The sequence below is a fragment of the Eublepharis macularius genome, chromosome 6 (assembly GCF_028583425.1).
Source record: "Eublepharis macularius isolate TG4126 chromosome 6, MPM_Emac_v1.0, whole genome shotgun sequence".
NCBI classification, from domain to species: domain Eukaryota; kingdom Metazoa; phylum Chordata; class Lepidosauria; order Squamata; family Eublepharidae; genus Eublepharis; species Eublepharis macularius.
In genome coordinates, this window is record NC_072795.1 from 98,687,590 (window position 1) to 98,710,599 (window position 23,010).

A 23,010-nucleotide genomic window follows, 5' to 3' on the forward strand; every position below is an offset into this window, starting at 1 on the left:
CAATTATAATCCCAATTTATAAGAAAGGTAATAGGTCCGACCCTCATAACTATCGTCCTATAAGTCTACTTTCTATTCCAGGGAAAATCTTTGCGGCACAACTTCTTGATAGGTTAACGGATTGGATGGATCAAGAAGTAGTACTCTACCCTGAACAAACAGGCTTCCGTACAGGGGCCTCGACTATGGATCATTGTTTGGTTTTACACCATCTAGCAAGCAAATATTTGGCACCCCCCGGCAGTAAACTCTATGCGGCCTTCATGGATTTGAAGACTGCATTTGACTCTATTAATCATTGTAGATTGTGGCGTAAATTGTCAGAATCTACAATAGATAAAAGACTTTTATATTTAATAACGAACTTATATACTGACACTTCCGCCCAAATTAGGTACAACCGGCAGGGTCAATTAACTCCAAGTTTTCAAACCGATAAAGGTGTGAAACAAGGTTGTTTGCTGGCTCCATCCTTATTTAATCTATTCATTAATGACATGATTCCACTTGTGAAATCACATACCAGACACCCCCCTTATCTAGCAAATACTCCAATTTCGATTCTTTTATACGCAGATGATGCTCTCCTTATCTCCAAAACAGAACTAGGTTTAAAATCACTAATTAACGCATTTATTACATATTGTAATAATGAGGAACTTAAAGTTAATTATGCTAAATCAAAAGTCCTGAGATTTTCCAGGTCCTTCCATAATGGCTCCAAATCGATAAGAGTACTGGGAGGGGCTTTGGAGAGAGTCCCCTCCTTTAGTTATCTTGGTATCACTTTTAACTACAATCTATCATGGAAACCACATATTCAGGCTGCTCTGAAGGCCGCAAACATTTCATCAATGGCAATTAAAAAATTCTTTTACTCCAAAGGAGCAAAACATATACCAGCAGCCATTAGGATTTTTAATGCTAAAGTTATCCCACAGATACTTTATGGGTGTGGAGTGTGGATTGAAGGTGTATCCGACAACCTTGACACCCCTCTACACACATTTTTGAGGGAGATAGCGGCAGTCCCGAGATGCGTAGCAGGTACTGCACTTAGGGTGGAATTCACCCAACCCTCAATTGAGAAGAGAGCATGGATTACAGCCTTTAAGTTGTTCTTGAACAAGGAAATTTACAAGGACAATTCAGGGAAAGTAGGTTTTGCACATTTGATCTCGCAGGATACCTATAAGAGTAGCCGAACTAATTTAATTAACCAGAAACTAAAAATTCTGGATATTGATATAACATCTTTACAGACAAATGAGGCCCTAAGAGTTATAAAATTAAAAATAAAGGATCTCGATTACAGCAGTACTCTCCAGACAGCCAGACGTACATGTTCGGGCTTATCCCTGGGACTTTCATCCCCAGAGGCTATTCCATCTTATTGCTATTCTTTAAAGATTCCAGCTCAACGCAGAGCCTTCACATTGGCTAGACTTAACTCCTTCCCCTCTAAAGTGCTTTCTGGTCGTTTCTCTGGACTCCCTTATTCTGAACGAGTTTGTGACTGTGGACAAGGAAAGTTAGAGACCTTGGATCATATAATAGTTTTTTGCCCTAAGTGGAGTAAGGAAAGAGAGAGATTTATTATTCCTATTATGTTAAAAGAAAAGCTTCCCTTCCTTCCTTGGGCAATCTCAGTGTTATTGTCTGATAACTTTCCTGACAATCAAACCTCTGCCACAGTGGCTTCCTTTTTAGCCACGGTGATAAAGAAACAAGATTTTCATGAGTTTAGATAGTTTAAAGTGATACTGACGAGTTATGTCTATGTGAATTGGGTATGTTCAAGTGTACAGTTCATATTTTGCTGGTGTTTGTATGGCTTATGGCTTTGGCTGGAAAAGCAATAAACATATTATTATTATTATTATTTATAATATTTTTATTGTTTTTAAAACTGTATGTTACGAATTGTATGCTGTTACACCGCCCTGAGCCCATCTGCCAGGGAGGGCAGTCTAGAAATGCAATCAACCAACCAACCAGTCAGTCAGTCAGTCAATCAATCAATCAATCAATCAATCAATCAATCAATCAATCAATCAATCAATCATTGAATTCATATTCTGGATTTTAATATTGTATGCTTATATTCAGTTCTCCTTATTCTTCAGAAAGCAGGAGGTGTAGCATTTCATAGCTTTTTAAGGCTTCAGAGATTGTCTTTGATGATCTGCGTATGCAAAATCTGAAAAATAATTGTAAAAGGAACCATAGTATAAAGTTACCAAAACCAAACATGCCAAATAATGCACTGTAAATGAAAGAGTGTAACAATATGTTGCAGTAGCAATTCTCAAAATAGACTATCTGCAGTTCACTCCTCCTGCCTCCCCTTCATGTTCAATTAAAGGGGTTAAATTAAAGCACTCTGGCTTTCTGTGATGAAGTGAACTAGCAACAATTCGCAAAATTATCATGACTAGGGATGTGCGTTTCGGCATTCTGAATGCCGAAAGAATGCCGAAACAAAAGTGTTTCGGCATTCTTCAAGAATCCCGAAACGTTTCGGGGAATGCCGAAACGTTTCGGGATTGCCGAAAGAAAAACCCGAAACGTTTCGGGATTCTTTCGGCATTCTTTCGGCATTCGAGAATCGCCATTTTGATTTTGCTAGCCGTTTGCCTTAGCAAGCGGCTAGCAAAATCCTGCTGGAAGCAAAGGCTTCCTGCAGGCTCTTAGAAGAGGGGAGGGGGGGAGAAGGAGTGAATCACTCACTCCTTCTGTCACCCCCCACCCCTCTTGCAAAGGAGGATAGGGAATCCTGCTTTGCCTTGCAAATGCAAGGTGCAAGCATTGCATTGCACTTTGCATTTGCAAAGCAGCAGAGATTCCCGCCAAAACTAACAGGTAGGGGAGGGGGAGCAGGAGGAGGGTGGCTCTTGGAGTGTGGGTGGGGAAAGGCAGGGGACTGGGGACTTTAGGAGTCACCAATCCCACTGCTGCATTCTCATGCCAGCCAATAGATTTAAATCTTTGGCTGAGGCTGCAGCAGGGGATTTAAATTTGGAGCAAGACTGTCTGGAACACTTCTGTTGCTGCTGCTGCTGAGCTGTGACCGAGAGAGGAGAAGAAGAGAGACTGCACCTGGAGCCTGGAGGACATCTGCCTGGAGGATCAACTGTGCTGGACATCCTGAGAGGACACCTGGTAGGCCTTTTTAAAATTTTTGTAAATTTTTTTGATGCCGGGCAATGTGCTGCTGTGGCCTGCCTCTGCAAAAAGGTGTTGCAGTTTATTCTTGGCATGGCCTGGGGGACAGGTTGGGCAGACAATCTTTGATGGTGGGGTGGGGGTTTCAGCATTGGTTGTTGTGCTTGCCTTCTTAAAGCTTGATCCACTGTTTTAAGATTAAAACCAGAGTGTGCCAGCTTTGGGCCTACACAGGCCAGAAGCCTTTCTTCTGGCTGGCTCTCACAGTTGTGCCTCACAATCTGGAATGGTGTGGCTTGCCTTTCTGTGTCTGGTCCCCTGCTAGCAAGGATTCCCAACAGGCTCCGTCCTGATCAACTGTGCCAGCCTGTGGGCCACACACAGGTATGGCCTGGGGGACAGGTTGGGCAGACAATCTTTGATGGTGGGGGGGGGGGTTTCAGCATTGGTTGTTGTGCTTGCCTTCTTTAAGCTTGATCCACTGTTTGAAGATTAAAACCAGAGTGTGCCAGCTTCGGGCCTACACAGGCCAGAAGCCTTTCTTCTGGCTGGCTCTCACAGTTGTGCCTCACAATCTGGAATGGTGTGGCTTTCCTTTCTGTGTCTGGTCCCCTGCTTGCAAGGATTCCCAACAGGCTCCGTCCTGATCAACTGTGCCAGCCTGTGGGCCACACACAGGTATGGCCTGGGGGACAGGTTGGGCAGACAATCTTTGATGGTGGGGGGGGGGGTTCAGCATTGGTTGTTGTGCTTGCCTTCTTTAAGCTTGATCCACTGTTTGAAGATTAAAACCAGAGTGTGCCAGCTTTGGGCCTACACAGGCCAGAAGCCTTTCTTCTGGCTGGCTCTCACAGTTGTGCTTCACAATCTGGAATGGCGTGGCTTGCCTTTCTGTGTCTGGTCCCCTGCTAGCAAGGATTCCCAACAGGCTCCGTCCTGATCAACTGTGCCAGCCTGTGGGCCACACACAGGTATGGCCTGGGGGACAGGTTGGGCAGACAATCTTTGATGGTGGGGGGGGGGGGTTCAGCATTGGTTGTTGTGCTTGCCTTCTTTAAGCTTGATCCACTGTTTGAAGATTAAAACCAGAGTGTGCCAGCTTCGGGCCTACACAGGCCAGAAGCCTTTCTTCTGGCTGGCTCTCACAGTTGTGCTTCACAATCTGGAATGGTGTGGCTTGCCTTTCTGTGTCTGGTCCCCTGCTAGCAAGGATTCCCAACAGGCTCCGTCCTGATCAACTGTGCCAGCCTGTGGGCCACACACAGGTATGGCCTGGGGGACAGGTTGGGCAGACAATCTTTGATGGTGGGGGGGGGGGGGGTTCAGCATTGGTTGTTGTGCTTGCCTTCTTTAAGCTTGATCCACTGTTTGAAGATTAAAACCAGAGTGTGCCAGCTTCGGGCCTACACAGGCCAGAAGCCTTTCTTCTGGCTGGCTCTCACAGTTGTGCTTCACAATCTGGAATGGTGTGGCTTGCCTTTCTGTGTCTGGTCCCCTGCTAGCAAGGATTCCCAACAGGCTCCGTCCTGATCAACTGTGCCAGCCTGTGGGCCACACACAGGTATGGCCTGGGGGACAGGTTGGGCAGACAATGTTTGATGGTGGGGGGGGGGGTTTCAGCATTGGTTGTTGTGCTTGCCTTCTTTAAGCTTGATCCACTGTTTGAAGATTAAAACCAGAGTGTGCCAGCTTTGGGCCTACACAGGCCAGAAGCCTTTCTTCTGGCTGGCTCTCACAGTTGTGCTTCACAATCTGGAATGGTGTGGCTTGCCTTTCTGTGTCTGGTCCCCTGCTAGCAAGGATTCCCAACAGGCTCCGTCCTGATCAACTGTGCCAGCCTGTGGGCCACACACAGGTATGGCCTGGGGGACAGGTTGGGCAGACAATCTTTGATGGTGGGGGGGGGGGTTCAGCATTGGTTGTTGTGCTTGCCTTCTTTAAGCTTGATCCACTGTTTGAAGATTAAAACCAGAGTGTGCCAGCTTCGGGCCTACACAGGCCAGAAGCCTTTCTTCTGGCTGGCTCTCACAGTTGTGCTTCACAATCTGGAATGGTGTGGCTTGCCTTTCTGTGTCTGGTCCCCTGCTTGCAAGGATTCCCAACAGGCTCCGTCCTGATCAACTGTGCCAGCCTGTGGGCCACACACAGGTATGCTGCTTTGGCCAAGGTAACCCTTTTTGGTTGCTGGCCTGGCACTCACAGTTGTGCTCCACAATCTGGAATGGTGTGGCTTGCGTTTCTGTGTCTGGTCCCCTGCTTGCAAGGATTCCCAACAGGCTCCGTCCTGATCAACTGTGCCAGCCTTCGGCCCACACACAGGCCTGCTGCTCCGGCTTTGGTAACCCTTCCCGTTTGCTGGCCTGGCACTCACTGTTTTGCTTCACATTCAGGTTGTTTATCGTTGGTGGACCTCTTCTGGACTGGACTGCACTTGGTGGACATCGGCCTGCAGATCTCTGCGTGGAGGATCAACATTGCTGGACATCTGCACTGGTGGACTGGTAGGGTTGTTGTTAAATTTGGTTTTTGAGCTTATGTCTGCTGCTGTGCCTACCTGCGAGCATATGCTTTGGCTCTGTCTTTATGGCTTGGGCCGGGGGGGGGGGGCATTTTCTGGTTGGGCAAGAGGATATTGTTTGGGGGTTAGGGGGGCCAGCATTGATCGCAGTGCCTGCTTTCTTTCATGTTTCATTTTTCAAGTTTGAGTGTGGGGTGGGCATGAACTGCTGTTTCACAGGACTAAAAAATGAGTGTGCCAGCTTCTGGCCTGCACAGGCCAGAAGCTCTGCTGGGTGGATGTGTTTTGTTTTGCTGCTGGTTGGCCCTAGCCTTTAAGGGGGGGGGGCTGACTTGGCTTGTGCAACGGGGCCTTGAATTTTGGGGTTGCGTGTGCGGCGTGTGGTGTTGACTCTGCTAACATTTCCAATTTTCTTGACAGCATCGTGGAGGAGAGGAGGACCAGCTGCAAGACCGCCTGAACATCGCTGGACTGCAGGACTGGTGTTAGTGTGAGCGAGTCCGGGTTCACATTTGGGTGGCCTTGGGGGTGGGTTCTTGCTAGCTTGGGAGGGGGGAGGCTCATCTTCAAAACACCACATCCACACCCCACACCGACATACCACAGATACATCGGTCCCGCTAAATAGTGTCTCTTAGGTAGGTAGGCCAGTTGGTAGGTGATCAGTGGATAATTGCCCTCAACATAATTATTAGGGAAACCGAGCCTAGTTTTTTTTAAAAAACTAAATAGGGACTCAGCAGGGAAAGCATTAGTGAGTGAGTGTTAGGTTTGAATTCTATATATATATATATATATATATATATAAAAATTTGTAATAGCTGTCAATAGGCTTCCCATTAGTGCCCCCATAACTAGGGTTCCACTGCCCATCTCTGGCACCCGTGGTGGTGCCAGGCCGGCCCGGGCATACTAGTGTGTGAGTGTTTAAGGCTTTGTCACCTGTTATTGGGGTTTAGGGCCAGCTCAATTCCAGAGGAATTCAGCTGATTGGCAGGCTCAGGTTCCCTGACATAAATAGGGTTGCTTAAAAAGGCACTTGATTGTTCATCTCCAAGTCACAGAGCCACTAGAAACACAGATTTATAGCAGGTTAGTTAGGTCTTGAAAACAAAGTTGACCTTTGTTTTCTAAATCTTTTCTGATTAGTTAGGGTTGAATTTGGGAGGGGAAAGTATGTCAGAGAGGAAAGCAGAGAGGGGACCCGGGGGAAAGGCTAGGGAGAAATCTAGAGGGGAGGAGGGGAGGGGGAGGGGGACTGCTGCGGCAGCCCCTCCATCTGAGCGGAGGAGGCCCTCCCCTGCGCTGCTGCCGTTCACCAGCCTGGCTTCTGGTGACAGGAAGAGGGTTCGCAAGACTCTCTTTCCTGAGGCAGCTGCTGGAGGGCCACCCCCAACCCGGGTGCGTGAGGCAGGGGCTGGCACTGGGCAGGGGCCTGCTGCTGAGGCTCCTCCTCCTCCAGTGGTTGCGAGCCAGCTGCTGGAGGAGGGGCAGCATGTGGTGTCTCCTGGGATGGGCGCGGAGCACATGACTTTCCCTGCGCTCCCGCTCACCCCAGGAACCCGGAGGATGTTGGAGGAACTGCCCGTGAGACCCCCCCTGGGGCGGTCCACCCCAGTTTCCTCTGAGGCCAGCAGCAGGCCTCTCGCGGCTGTGCAGGAGGAGAGGACGCGGGAGGAAGAGGCAGAGACTGTGGTGGAAGAGCCCACATCTCTGCCCCTTCAGCCTCGTCCATCCCCACCTGCCCGGCCGAGAGTGGGACACGGTGTGTCCGGCCAGAGCACCTCACAGGAGGTGCCGCAGGGTGGTCCCGAACGCGCTTCTCCTGGGAAGCGTGGGATGCCCTTTTCCTCCGAAATCTGGAAGCACTTCCAGACAACGGAGGATCCCCGAGCAGCCCTGTGCCTGCATTGTAGGCAGCGCGTCAGCCGTGGCAAAGATGTGTGGCATCTCTCCACGTCTGGGATGAGGTACCATATGAAGAGGCACCACCAGGCGGTGCTTCTTCGGGAGGAGGGTTCGAGTGGCGCCGCACGGCCGCCAGCTAGCCAGAAGGAGGCAGGCTCCTCTGGTGCTCTCCCCCCAAGGGTACCTGCAGGAAAGGGACGCCAAGCCTCTCTCCCGGAGATGCTTGGTATGCAGGGCGCTAGTGTGCCCAGAGAGGGGATCCGGAGGGCGAGCAGGCGCATCACGCGCCACATCGTCAACATGATAGCAGTGGATGGGCAACCGTATTCCGTAGTTGAAGACTTCGGCTTCTCAGGGCTGCTCCAAGATTGCTTTCCCTGGTACGCCGTCCCTGCTCGCACGTCGTTGAGCAGATCGGTGGTGCCCTCGTTTTACAGGGCTGCCAGGGATCATGTGAAGGCACAGCTGTCCCGGGTTGCCGGGAGAACTGTGCACTTCACATCGGACATCTGGACCTGCCCAAGTGTGCAGCAAGCGTACCTCTCGCTTACTGCTCACTGGTGGGAACCCGAGTCGGTTCTGGGTGGGGGCCGGGGGGAGGTGCCTAGCACAGCTAGACAGGGAAGGATGCGAGACCGCCAGGCCGGCTACTGCAAGGCCTTGCTTCACGCCGAGGTGCTCGACGTGTCCCACACGGCGGAGAACATCGCTGCCACCTTAAGGAGACAGTTGGACGAGTGGATAGGCCAGGGACCCGCCACCGTGGGATGCATGGTGACGGACGGTGGCAAGAACATGAGGGCAGCGGCGCATCTAGTGAGCCGAGAGAGCGTCTACTGTGCCGCTCACAAGCTTCACCTAGTGGTGAGAGATGCGCTGGGGTTGGGCTCCTCGAAGGAACCCGTGGATACCCGGACCCGTGAACTCCAGTTACTTGTCCAGAAATGTCGGAGGCTCACGGGTCACTTCTCGCGCAGCGTGAAGGCCACGCACGAACTGCGCCAGACACAGGTCAGGACAGGTGTGCCAGAGCACGCTCTGATCACTGACGTCAGCACTCGCTGGAACTCCACCTGCGCCATGCTTGAGCGCTTGGTGGAGCAGCAGGCCGCACTCCACGCGTGGCTCTCCGAGCACCGCGGTGCGAGTCAGGTGGGTGAGTTCAACCGGGAGGATTGGCTCACCATCACCCAGACAGTGGAGGTCCTGAAGCCCTTCAAGGACTTCACTGTGGCGGTCTCGTCAGACACGGCGACCCTCGGTCTGGTCATTCCCCTGGTGCACACGCTCCAGAGGAATCTGGCCACCCTTGCAGACCGGGTCGCGCCCCGTGCTGACCTTGTTCCAGCGGTGCGCGCATTAGTGAGAAGGCTGCAGCAGGGCATAGCTGCCAGGCTAACTCCTCTCACTAAGGAAGAGTCATACATGTTGGCGACCATGTGTGACCCGCGCATAAAGGGCACTTTCGCCGAGCGGGACGGGAACCTCACCCAAGCCAGAGACGGGCTCTGCTCTTGGGTGAGGCGCAGGCAGGCCAAGAGGGGACGCCTGTCGACAGGGGGGACGCAAGAGGGGCCCTGCCGTGCGGGTCCCTCTGACGCCCCCTCTGCGCAGGCCCCCCCCGAGGCCACCACCGGAGTGCCGATGGAGATGGAGATGCTCCGGTGGGCCCTCGTCCCCTCTGGGGTCGTGAGGACCGTGAGAGAGGATCCGGCGGAGGCGATGGTCAGGGACTACCTCGCGGAGCCCTGCGAGTCGCTCTCCACCGATCCGCTCAGCTACTGGGCCAGGAAGGAGTCGGTCTGGCCGGACCTCTCCCTCGAGGCGCAGCGGCTGCTCTCATGCCCTCCGACGAGCGTGGAGAGCGAGCGCGTCTTTTCACATGCGGGCGACATTGTCGGCCCACATCGCACTCGCCTTCTCCCATGGAGAGTCGAGCAGTTGACCTTCCTGAAGGTCAACTCTCGCCTCTTCGATTTCTCAGGACTGGACTTCCAGAGTGACTGAGGTGAGCCCAACTTGTGGCCTGCATCCTCTATGAGTCCAATCCTTTGGAATCGCGCTCTCCCCTGTATAAAACCCCGTATATACAGTTAAAACCGGCCAGTAGAGGGAGGGTGGTTAGGAACCAGTGGCAAAGGGAAAACACCCAGCAATTTGAAAGCCCCCCCCCAGGGTATTCAAAACATCTCCCATCACTGAGACATACCCTGTGGGACCAAATTTATTATGAAAAATAATGCCCCAGAAACATGGATTGCTACTGGAGGGAGAAACAGGTTAGATAGGGATTGCTTAGGTGTTTTTATCAGATGAAATCATTGTAAAAAAAATTGTAGAAGAATTGTTGTACTGTTTTTTGAAAGTTGATGTTCTGTTCATGTAAAAAAAAGGAAAAAAAAACAAAAAAAAATGTTGTGATTATGTTTTTTAAAAGTTGATGTTCTGTTCATGTAAAAAAAAGGAAAAAAAACCCAAAAAAATGTTGTGATTATGTTTTTTAAAAGTTGATGTTCTGTTCATGTAAAAAAAAGGAAAAAAACCCAAAAAAAAATGTTGTGATTATGTTTTTTAAAAGTTGATTGAATGTTCATGTTTAAAAAAAAAAATTTGATGTTAATGTTGGGTTTGCATGGTTGGGGGATGCGGGAAGAGTGGTGGATGGGCACCGGCCAATGATGATCTCTCACAGATGTTCCCAGGTAAATTCTGAGGCTGGTGTGGGGGTGGGGGGAGACCTCTGCAGAACTGCTCCAGAAATACCATTGTCCAGTGCCTTGGAAGTGCCCAGTTCAGCTTTGTGTGTCTGAACTGAAAGCACAGCCACAGGAAATGACATAGGTTCTGCTGGACCCTGTTGCAGTGGTTCCCCCCCATTAAGTCGTTTTATGGAGGGAGAGTTGTATTAGGCTGGTAGTTATTATGATCATCTTCTGTTTCCATGCCCTGTTGTGCCCGCTCACTATGTAACCTGTTGTAATGTTCAAAACTTTACTGTTTGTCCATTTCAAAAAAAAAATTGTGTTTAAGATTCTCTGATGTGTAGTTAATTGTGTTGTGTTGTGCTATGAGGGACAATAAGTGTAATATGTTGTGATTTGTTGACCACTTGTAATTTGAAAATGAGAAAATAAAGGTTTTTTAAACTTAATGATTGTGTGTCTGTGTTCCCTTCTTTGATGGGAGGTTGGTTCCCAGCATAGGGAACAATGGGGCAGGCTGGCCAGCCTGTTCCTGGGGTACTCGGTGTGGGGCAGCTGAGGGTGGTTTTGGTTCTGAGAGGGGCTGAGTGGAGGATTTGGGTCTGTGTGTGGCAGCTGGGGTGGGGGAAATGGGTTTGTGTGGGGCTGTAAGGAGTGGACTATGGGGGATGAGAGCACTGGTCGTCCCTTTTGCCCAAGTAGGCCCCTGCTACTGTCCTGGTGTGGGCTTCCATGCCTCTATCAGTTGCTGGCCCTCCTTTGCCATCTTTTTCAGAAATTTTCCTAGGGCTGCCAAAATCCTGGTTGGGCTTGAGTTCAGGTTAGAGAGAGTAGTTCCCTACAGATAAACTGGCTGCTTCCAAGGGCAATCTCTTTAGAGGGCAAATGCGGACCATGGATTCTGGGGGAGATCCCTACTCAGATTTTCCTTTGCACAAGTCCCACCCCCAAATTGCCAGTAACTTCCAAGGCCAGAGTTTGCCACCCCAGAGAGATCCCGTTCCCACCCTCTTAGCCTTGGCATGAAAGTTGTAGCCCCGATGGAACGCTTCCAGGTTCCTGATTCCAAGCCCAATGACACCAATGTAAGACAATCCAGACCTCCATCAAAAATGGATTTTAAGTAGCAGTGGGATTGGGCTGCATTTCAGTCATTCACATATCTGGTTGTGTTCCCAAACATTTAGCTTATGGTTTTTTAAATCGGCGTATGGCACTTAAGGACACTTTTAAATGGTTCTAAAAACATATTTTTATTATGAAGTATTTAATGTGGCATTGATCAAGGGCAGGCCTTTTGGCCAAATGAGCAGTATCAGTACAGTAAAATTTAGACAAAGCTCATAGGAGGAAAAAGCATTCACACTGTGAAGTGGGAAGAAAGTTTCAATTTACATGTACCATGGACTCCGAAAAAGACATGTCCAGACCAAATCAGGCCTGCTTTCTCCCTTGAAGATATCAATTGATGATAGTGCTTATGTCACATCATGAGAAGACAAGGTTCACTAGAAAAGACAATAATGCTAAGAAAAATTGAAGGCAGTAGGGAAAAGAAGAATACCCTAGATGTGGTAGATTGACTTCGGTTTGCAATACATGGACAAGGTTTTTGGGATACTGTGGAGCTCAATATAATTCTAAAGTACACCACAAGTGATTTGAATGCATAAAACATACAGACACATACACATAAAATGTATATACCCCCTCCCCACCAAATTAAAGGTTTATCTTATGCCCCGGTTTTCTCCCCCATGGGAACCTAGAGTGGTTTACACATTGCTGTTCTCCCTTGATTTGTTTCACCCTCATCACAACCAGGCTAACAATAGACAGCTGCTCCATGCCTCACATTGGAGTGACTCCACCGATGGCCTTCTTAGTTGTATGAGGGGGTGGAGGGGGGGGGAGGAAGGAAACAACGCACTCCTGCCCACTCTATCTGGGGCCTAGGTTACCAAATTGCTTGGCCTTGGCAAGGAGCCAGTGGTGGGGCGGCACTGGTTCTGGGGCCCCGTCCAGAACATTTGTCCAGGGCCCCAAAATCACCTAGACTGCCTCTGGAAAACACAACACAATTGTTTACTTAGGCTGAGCCAAGAACATCCATCAAGCCTACAAGGCACAGAATCAGAGTCTGCCAGATTCTAGACCAACTCTCTAGCCATTGCACTACAGTGGATATCTAAAAATTGTTCATACCCCCACCAGCAACTTGAACATTTTTCTCCAAAAGGCACACAACTTGGCTGGGTCTCAAAAAGGACTATGATGCATGGGCCTGTCAATGCATACTGGTACTAAGGCTCTGGCCGGGGGGAGGGGGGCATTGTGCCAATGCCACCCTGGCTTTGGAAGGGGACAGTAAAATAGAAGAAATAATCTAGCTTCAGTGCCTCCCCCCCTTCTCTCTCTCTCTCTCTCTCTCTATAATGTGAGTGAAAACATTACTATACCATCACTGAAGCCTACAGGATACTTAGGGTCTGTTCACACACGCATGATCATTTAATGGCAATGCTCTGGCATGATGATGTCTGTTCTAGGAAGTGATGTGATCATCACACAAGGCTGGGGAGCACGCACAATTCACAGCAGGCAGATTTGGGCCACAAGGGATCCTGCTTTGGCCTGCAGGGCCCAAATCAGCCCACTGCAAAGCACAGGCATACTCTCAGGGCAGCCAGATGACATCAGTGACATCACGGCAGCAGCCCCTGGAGCGTACCTTGAAGGCTCATTCACTGACTTTCCCCCTTCGGGGTGATAGGTGAGAGTGGGGGATCCCCCACCAAGGGGAAACGGATCCCTAATTGTGTCTGAGGTTGTGGAAATCAAATGGGTCATATTGCTTCTGTCTTTGAGGGACTTACATGCACATTATATTTAACTCCAGATTTCTTGATTGTCAAGGAATGCATGTGGTGGGGGGTGGGGGGAAGGGTGGGAGAAGGGCCCCTGAGGGTGAGGGTGGCATTTGGCATGCAAAATGCCACCCCTGGCAAGACAAGCCTCTCCCAGCTGTCAGTGGTAGAGATGAGAGCAGAGCACCCACTTGGGGAGGCCATGAAATGGCCCCCCCAAGTGGGAGCAGGCTGAGCCTTGGTGGGGGGATGGGAGGAAGGGTGGGAGAAGGGCCCCAGAGGGTTGGGGGGGGGATTTTGTTGCAGTGGTTCCCCCCCATTAAGTCATGTTATGGAGGGAGAGTTGTATTAGGCTGGTAGTTATTATGATCATCTTCTGTTTCCATGCCCTGTTGTGCCCGCTCACTATGTGACCTGTTGTAATGTTCAAAACTTTACTGTTTGTCCATTTCAAAAAAAAAATTGTGTTTAAGATTCTCTGATGTGTAGTTAATTGTGTTGTGTTGTGCTATGAGGGACAATAAGTGTAATATGTTGTGATTTGTTGACCACTTGTAATTTGAAAATGAGAAAATAAAGGTTTTTTAAACTTAATGATTGTGTGTCTGTGTTCCCTTCTTTGATGGGAGGTTGGTTCCCAGCATAGGGAACAATGGGGCAGGCTGGCCAGCCTTCTCTGCGGGTGGTGGGGGGGTCAGGGGGGTGGTTGTCTGTGTGCCAGGGCAGGTGCTCTTTCCCAGGGACGATTTGGCACTGCCACCATTGTGGCACCCCTTGTCTGTGCAGAACTGCCCTGGGAAAGAGAGTTTAGGGGTTCCCAAAAGGGGAGGGCAGGCCAGCCTGTTCCTGGGGTTATGGTGGGTGTGGGGCAGGTGGGGGTTGATTTGGGTCTGTGAGGGGCTACTGGGGGGATTTGGGTCTGTGTGTGGCAGCTGGGGGGGAATTGGGTTTGTGTGGGGCTGTGAAGGGTGGACTTTAGGGGCTGAGAGCACCTACTTGGGGAGGCCATGAAATGGCCCCCCCAAGTGGGAGCAGGCTGAGCCTTGGTGGGGGGTGGGAGGAGGGGTGGGAGAAGGGCCCCAGAGGGTTGGGGGGGCATTTTGCATGCAAAATGCCACCCCTGGCAACACAAGCCTCCCCCAGCTGTCAGTGGTAGAGATTAGAGCACCTACTTGGGGAGGCCATGAAATGGCCCCCCCAAGTGGGAGCAGGCTGAGCCTTGGTGGGGGGTGGGAGGAGGGGTGGGAGAAGGGCCCCTGAGGGCTGGGGGGCATTTTGCATGCAAAATGCCACCCCTGGCAAAGGAAGCCTGCTTCTTCATTTTTTCCCCATAGGAAATAATGAAGAAGATGCTCCTTTATGGGAGGATGGGGGGACCTGCTTTGGGGGGCCATAACATGGCCCCCCAAAGTCCAATCTGTCTGAAACTTGGGTGGGTGTTAGAGAAGGGTTAGAGGAAGGTCCCCACCAATTTTGGGCTTATTTGGTGGGAAAATGCCTCCTCCAGGCGTCCTGAAAGACGGAGGCATTTTCCCAGCAAAAAAACCCGAAAGAATCCCGAAAGAATGCCGAAATAATGCCGAATCCCGAATCCCGAAAGAGATTCTTGTTTCGGCTTTCGGCTAATGCCGGTAGAGAATCTTGTTTCGGGTAATCCCGAAACAAGAAAGCCGAAAGTTTTTTCCTTGCACACCCCTAATCATGACAATAGTAAAACAAGTGGCCCCTGTTTCAATATCACAGCATCTATATTATAATGCTATGGCACTAATATAACTGCAGCTCCATTATATGCATATAGCCACAAAAGCTGGGATCCCTGGGATGTCTCCCATGCCCCACTTAGACACACATACTATATAAAATGTATTTTGCTCTCTGTACTCGGTTTCATGGCACAAATGGATATTCAAGTGATATTAAATCTGCAAAGGGCTATGGGGAAAAACATAGGGCTCTGTAGGCAACAACTGCTCGCTACTTTGTTGCATGAAATAAACTTGATAACGTGGAACAAATGGATGCTTCTGCCTCACCCCCCCCCTCCCTTTATCTTTTTTTCACTCGCTTTTATGCTTTTAGCATCCTGGTTGTATTTATCTCAATTTGTGGATCCAATGCTATACTCAAATAGAATGTTTGTTCATTTTTACCCTATTAGTTTTAGAGTTTATTTTAGTTCATTCTAGTTGTAGTTCTAGTTTCTAGCTGTAGTTACATTACCCCAGACCCAATTATGTATCTAGCCCTGAATAGGCAAACAGAACACAACAAGTCTGTTTCCCATATTCCTCCATGGTACAGTTTATGGTATCCTACCCACTAAATTGTGTTATTCAAGTTGACTTCCTTGCAGATATACATCTTTATCACAGAAACCTACCTCTCATTAATTTCCAGGTACCCATATTCCCTGTCTCCTCTTGGACATTTTCCCATTCCCACACATCACCACACACTCCCTAAGTTTCCTGCTGCGTCCCTTACAACTCTAGATTTCCAATCAACTTCAGAATTATCTAGCACAACCCAGTCCAGAGTGAGACGGGTACCAAGTGTCCCTCCCTACTCATCACCCAAGTTGATTCAGTTTATTCACAGTAAAATTGTCCATAAAACACAGCGGTTTGTTGGACATGTTTAGGCTTGGGCCAATTCAAACACATGCATATAAACACAATTCAAGTTAGAAGATTTACACAGTAAAAGTTAGAACTAGCAAACTTTACAGTAGCTGGGATATCAATTAAGCCTACTCTAAGAGTTCGATTAAGGTCTGCAGAATCTGATCAATCAAGGAGGTTTCAGGACTTGATCACGGTGGTATAGGGCCCATGAGATACATTTAGCCACAGTTTCTATTGTCCTCTTGTCAAACTTCGACAGAAGATTTAACAGATATTAATCCCCTAAAATTGCTTCCCTTGACGGGAAAAATTAACTTTGTTAATATTGTTTTGCATTAAAAACAAAAGAAAGATACATTATGCAACTGTGCATACCATGAGATACTGAAGATCTCACATTTACTGTTTGACGTTTTCTTGATGCCTGAACATTTAGTAAAGGCTGGATTCTCTTGCCCAGTAATGAGCCAAGTAAAGTTGATGGGAACTTCATTAAGGTATTCAAGAGAAGACGTGCTGTGTGTGCATATTAGATTAATTGTATTTACCAATTCTTCTCTTTTATGCTCCCTTCCCTATGTAGGGGGTTATAACATTAATGATGTCATGTTTTACTGGACAAGAGGAAATGATTCTGTTAAAGGTTTGGACATGATTCAATTGGCACAGTACACGGTAGAAGATCACTACACCTCTGTATCTGAAGCCGTCTATGAAACAGGTAGATAATTCTTGAAACAGACTTATCAGTGGTCCTCCATGTACAACAAACCATGTCAAAGACTTGCTGAAAATCCATTTGGTCAAAGTTATTCCAGACAGAATCAAACCCTTAAATATTTTGGTGGTTTCAGTTTGATTCCAGTTCAAGCCAATAAAGGTACAGTAACAAGGCTGAACGACATAAACCCAAAGATTCAGTTCTGGTTCCTATGTCACTGTTTTAAGCTTAAGGTATGTTATAGTGAATTGGAGCAATCAAATAGGTCTAAAATTATCACTAAGTGATGGTCATATACAGGGCTTTTTTTCAGCTGGAACGCAGTGGAACAGAGTTCCGGAACCTCTTGAAAATGGTCACATGGCCGGTGGCCCCACCCCCTGATCTCCAGACAGAGGGGAGTTTAGATTGCCCTCAGCGTGAAGGGCAATCTAAACTCCCCTCTGTCTGGAGATCAGGGGGCGTGGCCACCGGCCATGTGACCATTTTCTCCAAGGGCAACCCACTGAGTTCCACCACCTCTTTTCCCAGAAAAAAAGCCCTGGTCATATAACCTTTTTTAAACAGAGAAGCCCAACTTTTAATTTGGATTGGGCCACTGGATGCCATGTCAGTTATTATAATAAATAATGAGTGGTATGAAAAGGTGATTGGATTTGTTGGGCTGTACTTTCAGTGAGAAAATGTCTTCGTGCTATATTGAAAACATGATTTACTTGAGTTGGCGACTCATTAACAAGGCCTTGATTTTCACAGATCAGTAGACTACAGCAGTGTTCTGTGTATCGCTTCTATCTATAATGGGCATGGTAAGGAAGTAGGGTTGCTGGTCCCCCAGTGAGGGTGGGAGAATCCCCTGCCCCCGGCCTCCACCACCCCCACTCCCCACTCACCTGGCTGGCAGGGGGAAAGGGCATGGGAACAGGTGTGACATGGAGTGGCATGGAGTGATGTCATCATGCAGGCCTCCAGAGTGCTCCCGTGCTTTACACTAGGCCCCAAACAGGCTGATTCTTTAAGAATTGGCCTGGCATGAGTGCGGGAGCACTCCTGCGACCTGTGCAATGACATCACTCCTGGATGTGATGTTGTTATGCTGGAGAGGACATTCCAAAGGTGAGAGCTGCCCCCTCCCTTGGCCCGGAGGATAAGGGGATCTGGCAACCCGATAAGGAAGATTTTTTAAAAATTTACATAGACACTTTTAACCCACTTTTCTCTGCTCAATGCAGACTCAAAGAAACTTAAAATATCAAACAGAACAACAGAAAGCCGTCAACTATACAAAAATGTGCTAAACAAAAACACGTGCAAACTAATTCTTAAGTGGGAAGGGAGTGGAGCAGGTGACAGCAGTTCTGCCCTTGATGGAAGGAGTCTTTCTTAGAATTTATTTCTAGAAGGTTCATTTTATTGTACAGAGCATTGATTTTATATGCAACTGATAGTAATTATTGATAACAAAGGAAGGCATGTGATAAAATGTGGTAAAAGATATTATTCCTCCCTTCCCTCTAACAATTTCTTTATCTTCTGTTCTGAATAATTATGGCTGTTGGTTTGTGTTCACTTATGCAAATAATTGCCTAGAAGCAAAGCTTAACACATTTTTAATTTGCTATTTTTAAATTATTGAAAGGGTTTCTTTGAGGAATGCTACTTGTTTTCCATTTTTAAAGAGATTTGCTGTTTTATTTAGTAGCTGTAACAAACAGTTCATGTTACTAGGGTTACCTTTGATTAGGTTATCTTTTCCAAAGTTTGTTTTTTTGTCACTTGATTATTATAGTATGTTTGTTTAAGTGTATTCCTTTGCATTTTGCATTATAGAATGCAGATGTTTTTTAAAAATGGAATGTGAAAAACAGCTGTATAATCATGATTGTAGTAATCCATGTCACAATGGCTGCTTCCACACACGTTGGATAACCCACTTTCAATACTCTTTAGTGAACATTTGAAACTGATTTTCCATGTGTGGAACAAAAAATCCACTTCTAAAGGATTACGAAAGTGCATTGAAAGTGCATTATTCAACGTGTGTGGAAATGGCCAATATATAGAAGAGTAAGAAAGGCCACAATGATTCTGGAACAGCAACTTGTGGGTACCATTAATTATTGCCTTCTTTCTGCAACAGATCCTAAAAGCGCTATTGTTATGTTATTCCTCAGTAATTTTGTCAAGAGGTGACCACTATGCTTACCTCTGGCTACCTACTTCTAGACTAGGACCTGGAGGCAAGTGAAAATCTACCAAAACATAATTGAAGGCTTCCATGTATACCATGCTTAATTACCAATATGTAATGCTGCCAGGGTTTGTTTCTGGTTGCCTCCTACAAGTACCAGAGGGAGCAGTGGAGAAAATAACCTTTCAGCTGGAAGCATGTGACCTCCTTGGGCAGGGGAACTGTCAGTGTTGCTTAAATGATCCTAAGGATTCGTTTGTTGAACCTTTTTCCTTGTGTGCTTTCTCTCCTGCACAACAAACTAGGTGGAGCTTCCAGCGTACCTAATTAGTTTGTAATTTATAACTCAGGAATGGATGTCTGTGATGCTTAACTTCATAGAATATGCCCATCTCTCCCCCTCCCCCTCTCTCTGTTGTTCAAAAAGGAGTTTTTTATGACTGAGGTCTTGAAGTACCAACTCACATTATAGGGCTTGTATATCAAATATCAAAATATGACAGAGAGTGGCAGGCTTCGTGATCCAAATACACCTTGCTCCTTATATAACAAGCATCTGCTTGCTTTTCTTCCTCGCTGCTGCTCCCAGCTATTAATCAAGGAAGGCTCATAATTCCATGGTAATGTCCAGAGAAAAGCAAATTCTGTTCAGCATTTTAAAAACAAATAAAGGCTTGTTTTTAAATTACTTCCTTCTGTGTCCTGCAGGAAAAACAAAGTGGAGGACATTGTTCCCAGTTAAATAGAAGGATAATATTTTTCAATAGTAATTAAAGTATAGCCAGGAGAATAATCACATTAAGCGCCTTCTCTTCCAATTTTTCTGACTTCAGTGTTTTCATGTCGCCTTCAGTGCACAATATGTCTTTCAAATACAAGGCATGCAGTCCTCAATTTTTGTACTGTACTACAATCCAGTTGCCTTTTTAGGAACTACTACATAGCCTTTAGAGAACCATGGCTGTCTATGAGCATAATTCTCAAGACAACAAAATGTGTGTAGCGTAGGGAGATGAGCACAGATTACATATGAGGCTGAGTTTAAATATCTTGGCCCTGAAGCCTGTTTTTATGTTATATTTCAACCCTGGAGCATATGAATTAAAAACAGAATATTTTGAAGTACATATACAGTGTGTTTCCTTGGCAGTGAAATAACTACAGCCTGAGGCTACATATTTGAAATTAGACAGGAACTAGAGTGGAGTGACTAGGGAACTAGTCAGGGGATTCTGGTTCCTTTGGTGTGGTTTCCTTATGCAGTCTGCTGCTGCTGGGTGTTGAGTTCCCAAAATCTCCCCTTAGAGACCACGGATTGAACGATGGACACACTATTCAGAATACATCTGAGAACAGAACATTGGTGTGAATTAAGACCTGGTGAGACTGAACCCAAATAACTTACTTAACAAAGATAAATAATTCTCCTTTCAAATACAGTTCACCATAAGAAACAGGATCGTTCTGAATGCTTAATACGTGGCTAAGGACAAATAAGTTGCAAATCACAAGCATGTAAACTATGTAATGTGGAATCCTTAGCATGATAAATAAAATATCCATCACCAACTCCATATTAAGCACTCATAAAACCTTCTTTGTGTTAACCCTGCAAACATGCTTAAACGATCAAGATGAGCAACAAGACCCACCTTTCGCCCAAGAGACCAGAGCGAAACTGTAGCAAAACAAGGGAGGTTAGCAGTGACCATAAAGAATGGCTGGCAAGTAAGCCAAGCCAACAATAATGATCCGATGATGATGATGATGATGATGATGATGATGATGATGATGATGATACACATCTGAGAATGCCTTGGTTTCTGATGCAGGGTTACTGCAGGGTGTGTGATCATATAAAGGATACCCACGTAAGCCACAATAAACTTACTGCTGTTGAGGCTTGTTTTGAAATATTAATGGATTTATATTTTAACATTTATGACTCACAATACATAGGATTATAGGCACTCTGAAGAAGGCTATTTAAATAAAACAAGAATAGCTTCTGCTGATTGTTAAGTTATTTACAGGATAGCAGGCATTGCCTCTTTGCAACCAAAAAGACAAGTTTCCACTTTGAGGATGACAGGAAAGCAGTCCATATCTCCTCATTTTCCATACTGAAAAAGCACATATAATGTGCAGATATTGAGGCTTTTTACTTATTTTATCCTTGGGAGGTGAGGGGGTCATTCCTGTTTGGAAAATAAACAGCAGCTCAAGGCCCTTGTATACACACTTTTCTGGATAGAGGCCATTGGATAAGGCCTGTTATTTGGACAAACTTTGCAGGACTTGTGATGTGGACAGGGCATCTGTTGTGGTTTTGTTTTAAGTTTTGTGCTATGATATTTTACTTCTGTGGTTTTATTACTAATTTTCATGCTGTTGTTTTTCTGTGTCTGACTTTAGACATTTTATGAACAGTGCCCAAAACTCAGTATGTTATCTGCTGTGTCATACTGTATACAAAATGGTATCCAGCACTGATTTCCAACCCATGTAGTTGAAAATTATAAATAGGCATGATGACAGAGAACTGATGTTCAAAATTTTTCTTTGAAAAAATCTAAAGCTTTGTTAAATAAAATAAAATTAAGCTTTGTTAAAAAAAACTTTGCGCGGGGATGGGACAGGACAAGCTGCACTATCAAAATACCATCAACTAAATTGCTTGTTTTGCATCTTGCTGTTTCAAACAGGACACTATCCAAAATTAGTCTTCCATTTTGAACTCAAGAGGAACATTCTGTATTTCATCCTTGAGACTTATGTACCATCTAGCCTACTGGTGGTGCTCTCCTGGGTATCATTCTGGATAAGCCAGTCATCCGTTCCAGCCAGAATCTGCATAGGTGAGAAACAAAACCACGTACCCGTCTAAGTGCATCTTCTCCCATGACATTGGTAACATAGGAACTGCAGCTACACTGCCCTTTCCACACCAGTAGGGTAACATGAAAATTAAGTATTGGGCCATGCAGGAGAAGCCCACATTGCAGCTTCTCCAAGTGTCAACTTGTCTCTCCCAGAAATTGGGAGAAGGGGACGGTATCAGTATATGCTCATTCCACATAGCCTGGACATTTTTGTATTCCCTGAGCAGCATTTGAAGGAACTATGTTACCATGGTTCTCATACTTTGTGAAAAGAGTGAGGAGGAGCTACAGAAAAGTTAAACAGTGCATATTTGTTTGGTTGCATTCAGATGATATTTAAATAAAATGTGCTCAGACCCAATCTGAGATGTGGTCTCCCACTTTTGGCTATTCCTTCTTCCCCATGTCCTCCCACACAATGCAGGAATGGTGGTTTAAGACTGTCTCTGTTTATCCATGAAGGATGAATGCAGGCATGTAGTTAACTGGAATTACTTTTCCTCCCACAAACTGGGATTTTTATCTAGGTTTGAAGACTGGTTTAGGATCCCAGTTAGTGGAGCAAAAATTGGAGGATTACTCATATGTCATGAATAATTGGAGCTAGTCGTAAATTATCACTCTTCTACTGTGTTTTGTGTGAGAAAGGAGGGGGAAGAGGGAGGGACCAGATACCTGTGTGAGCCCAGCACAAGAAAGGATTGTGCATATTTTTATTAGCCCTAGCTAAATTGGCCGGGTGAATGTAGCCTTGGGAAAAAACTCAAGGACGGCAGCATTGCATCATAAATTTTCCATTTGCCACCTTCACAGAGAGTCCATTGGGGCTCTTGCTATTATATTTAATTAATAGGAAACTGTCTTGTGGAGCCAGAAAGTATCTTGGAAGCAGAATAGAGTTCAAGAAATTGTCTCGACATAGGTATGCAGTACCTGAAACAGAATGATACAACTGTAGGCCAAGAAGAATTGTTTATATAAATTCTGAAGTCCTGCTCATTAATAATAAACAAAGTTCAGAAAGTTAAAGCTGGTTAGTAAGCAATAAATAAACCAACTCTCCTAAAATGCTTTTTTAAAAAAGAAATATACTGAGTAAGTGAGCTCAGTGCTATCTGCTGTAATTGGCTGCAATTCTCCAGGGTTTGGGGCAGATACTATCTTTCATTGCCCTACTATCCAAATGGCTTAATTGGAAACACCAGAGATGGAAACTGGAACCTTTTACTTTTTGTATACAAATTATTTGTTCGTGAGGGAAGCAGCTAGTAGTAGGGTTTATGATGGTGAGGACAGCTGAAAAAGCTCATCCTTTGTCAAACTTGCCTGGCAGATCTACCAAACAGAACACCCCATATGTATAAAACTGATGAGTTTCTGTTTCTGCAGTGTTTAAAATCCCAAAGATCTTCTCATGACTATCCCAAAA

At 46.4% G+C, this 23,010-nt stretch overlaps 1 protein-coding gene across 1 annotated transcript in view; it reads left to right on the forward strand.

Moving 5' to 3' along the window:
• LOC129332203 (gamma-aminobutyric acid receptor subunit pi-like) overlaps positions 1–23,010 on the forward strand; it is a 64,821-nt gene that overhangs the window by 34,589 nt on the left and 7,222 nt on the right. The window contains exons 6-7 of the mRNA XM_054983140.1: positions 16,371–16,508; positions 21,405–21,557. Of these exons, the coding sequence (XP_054839115.1) occupies positions 16,371–16,508; positions 21,405–21,557 (291 nt within the window). The remainder of the gene's footprint in view (positions 1–16,370; positions 16,509–21,404; positions 21,558–23,010) is intronic.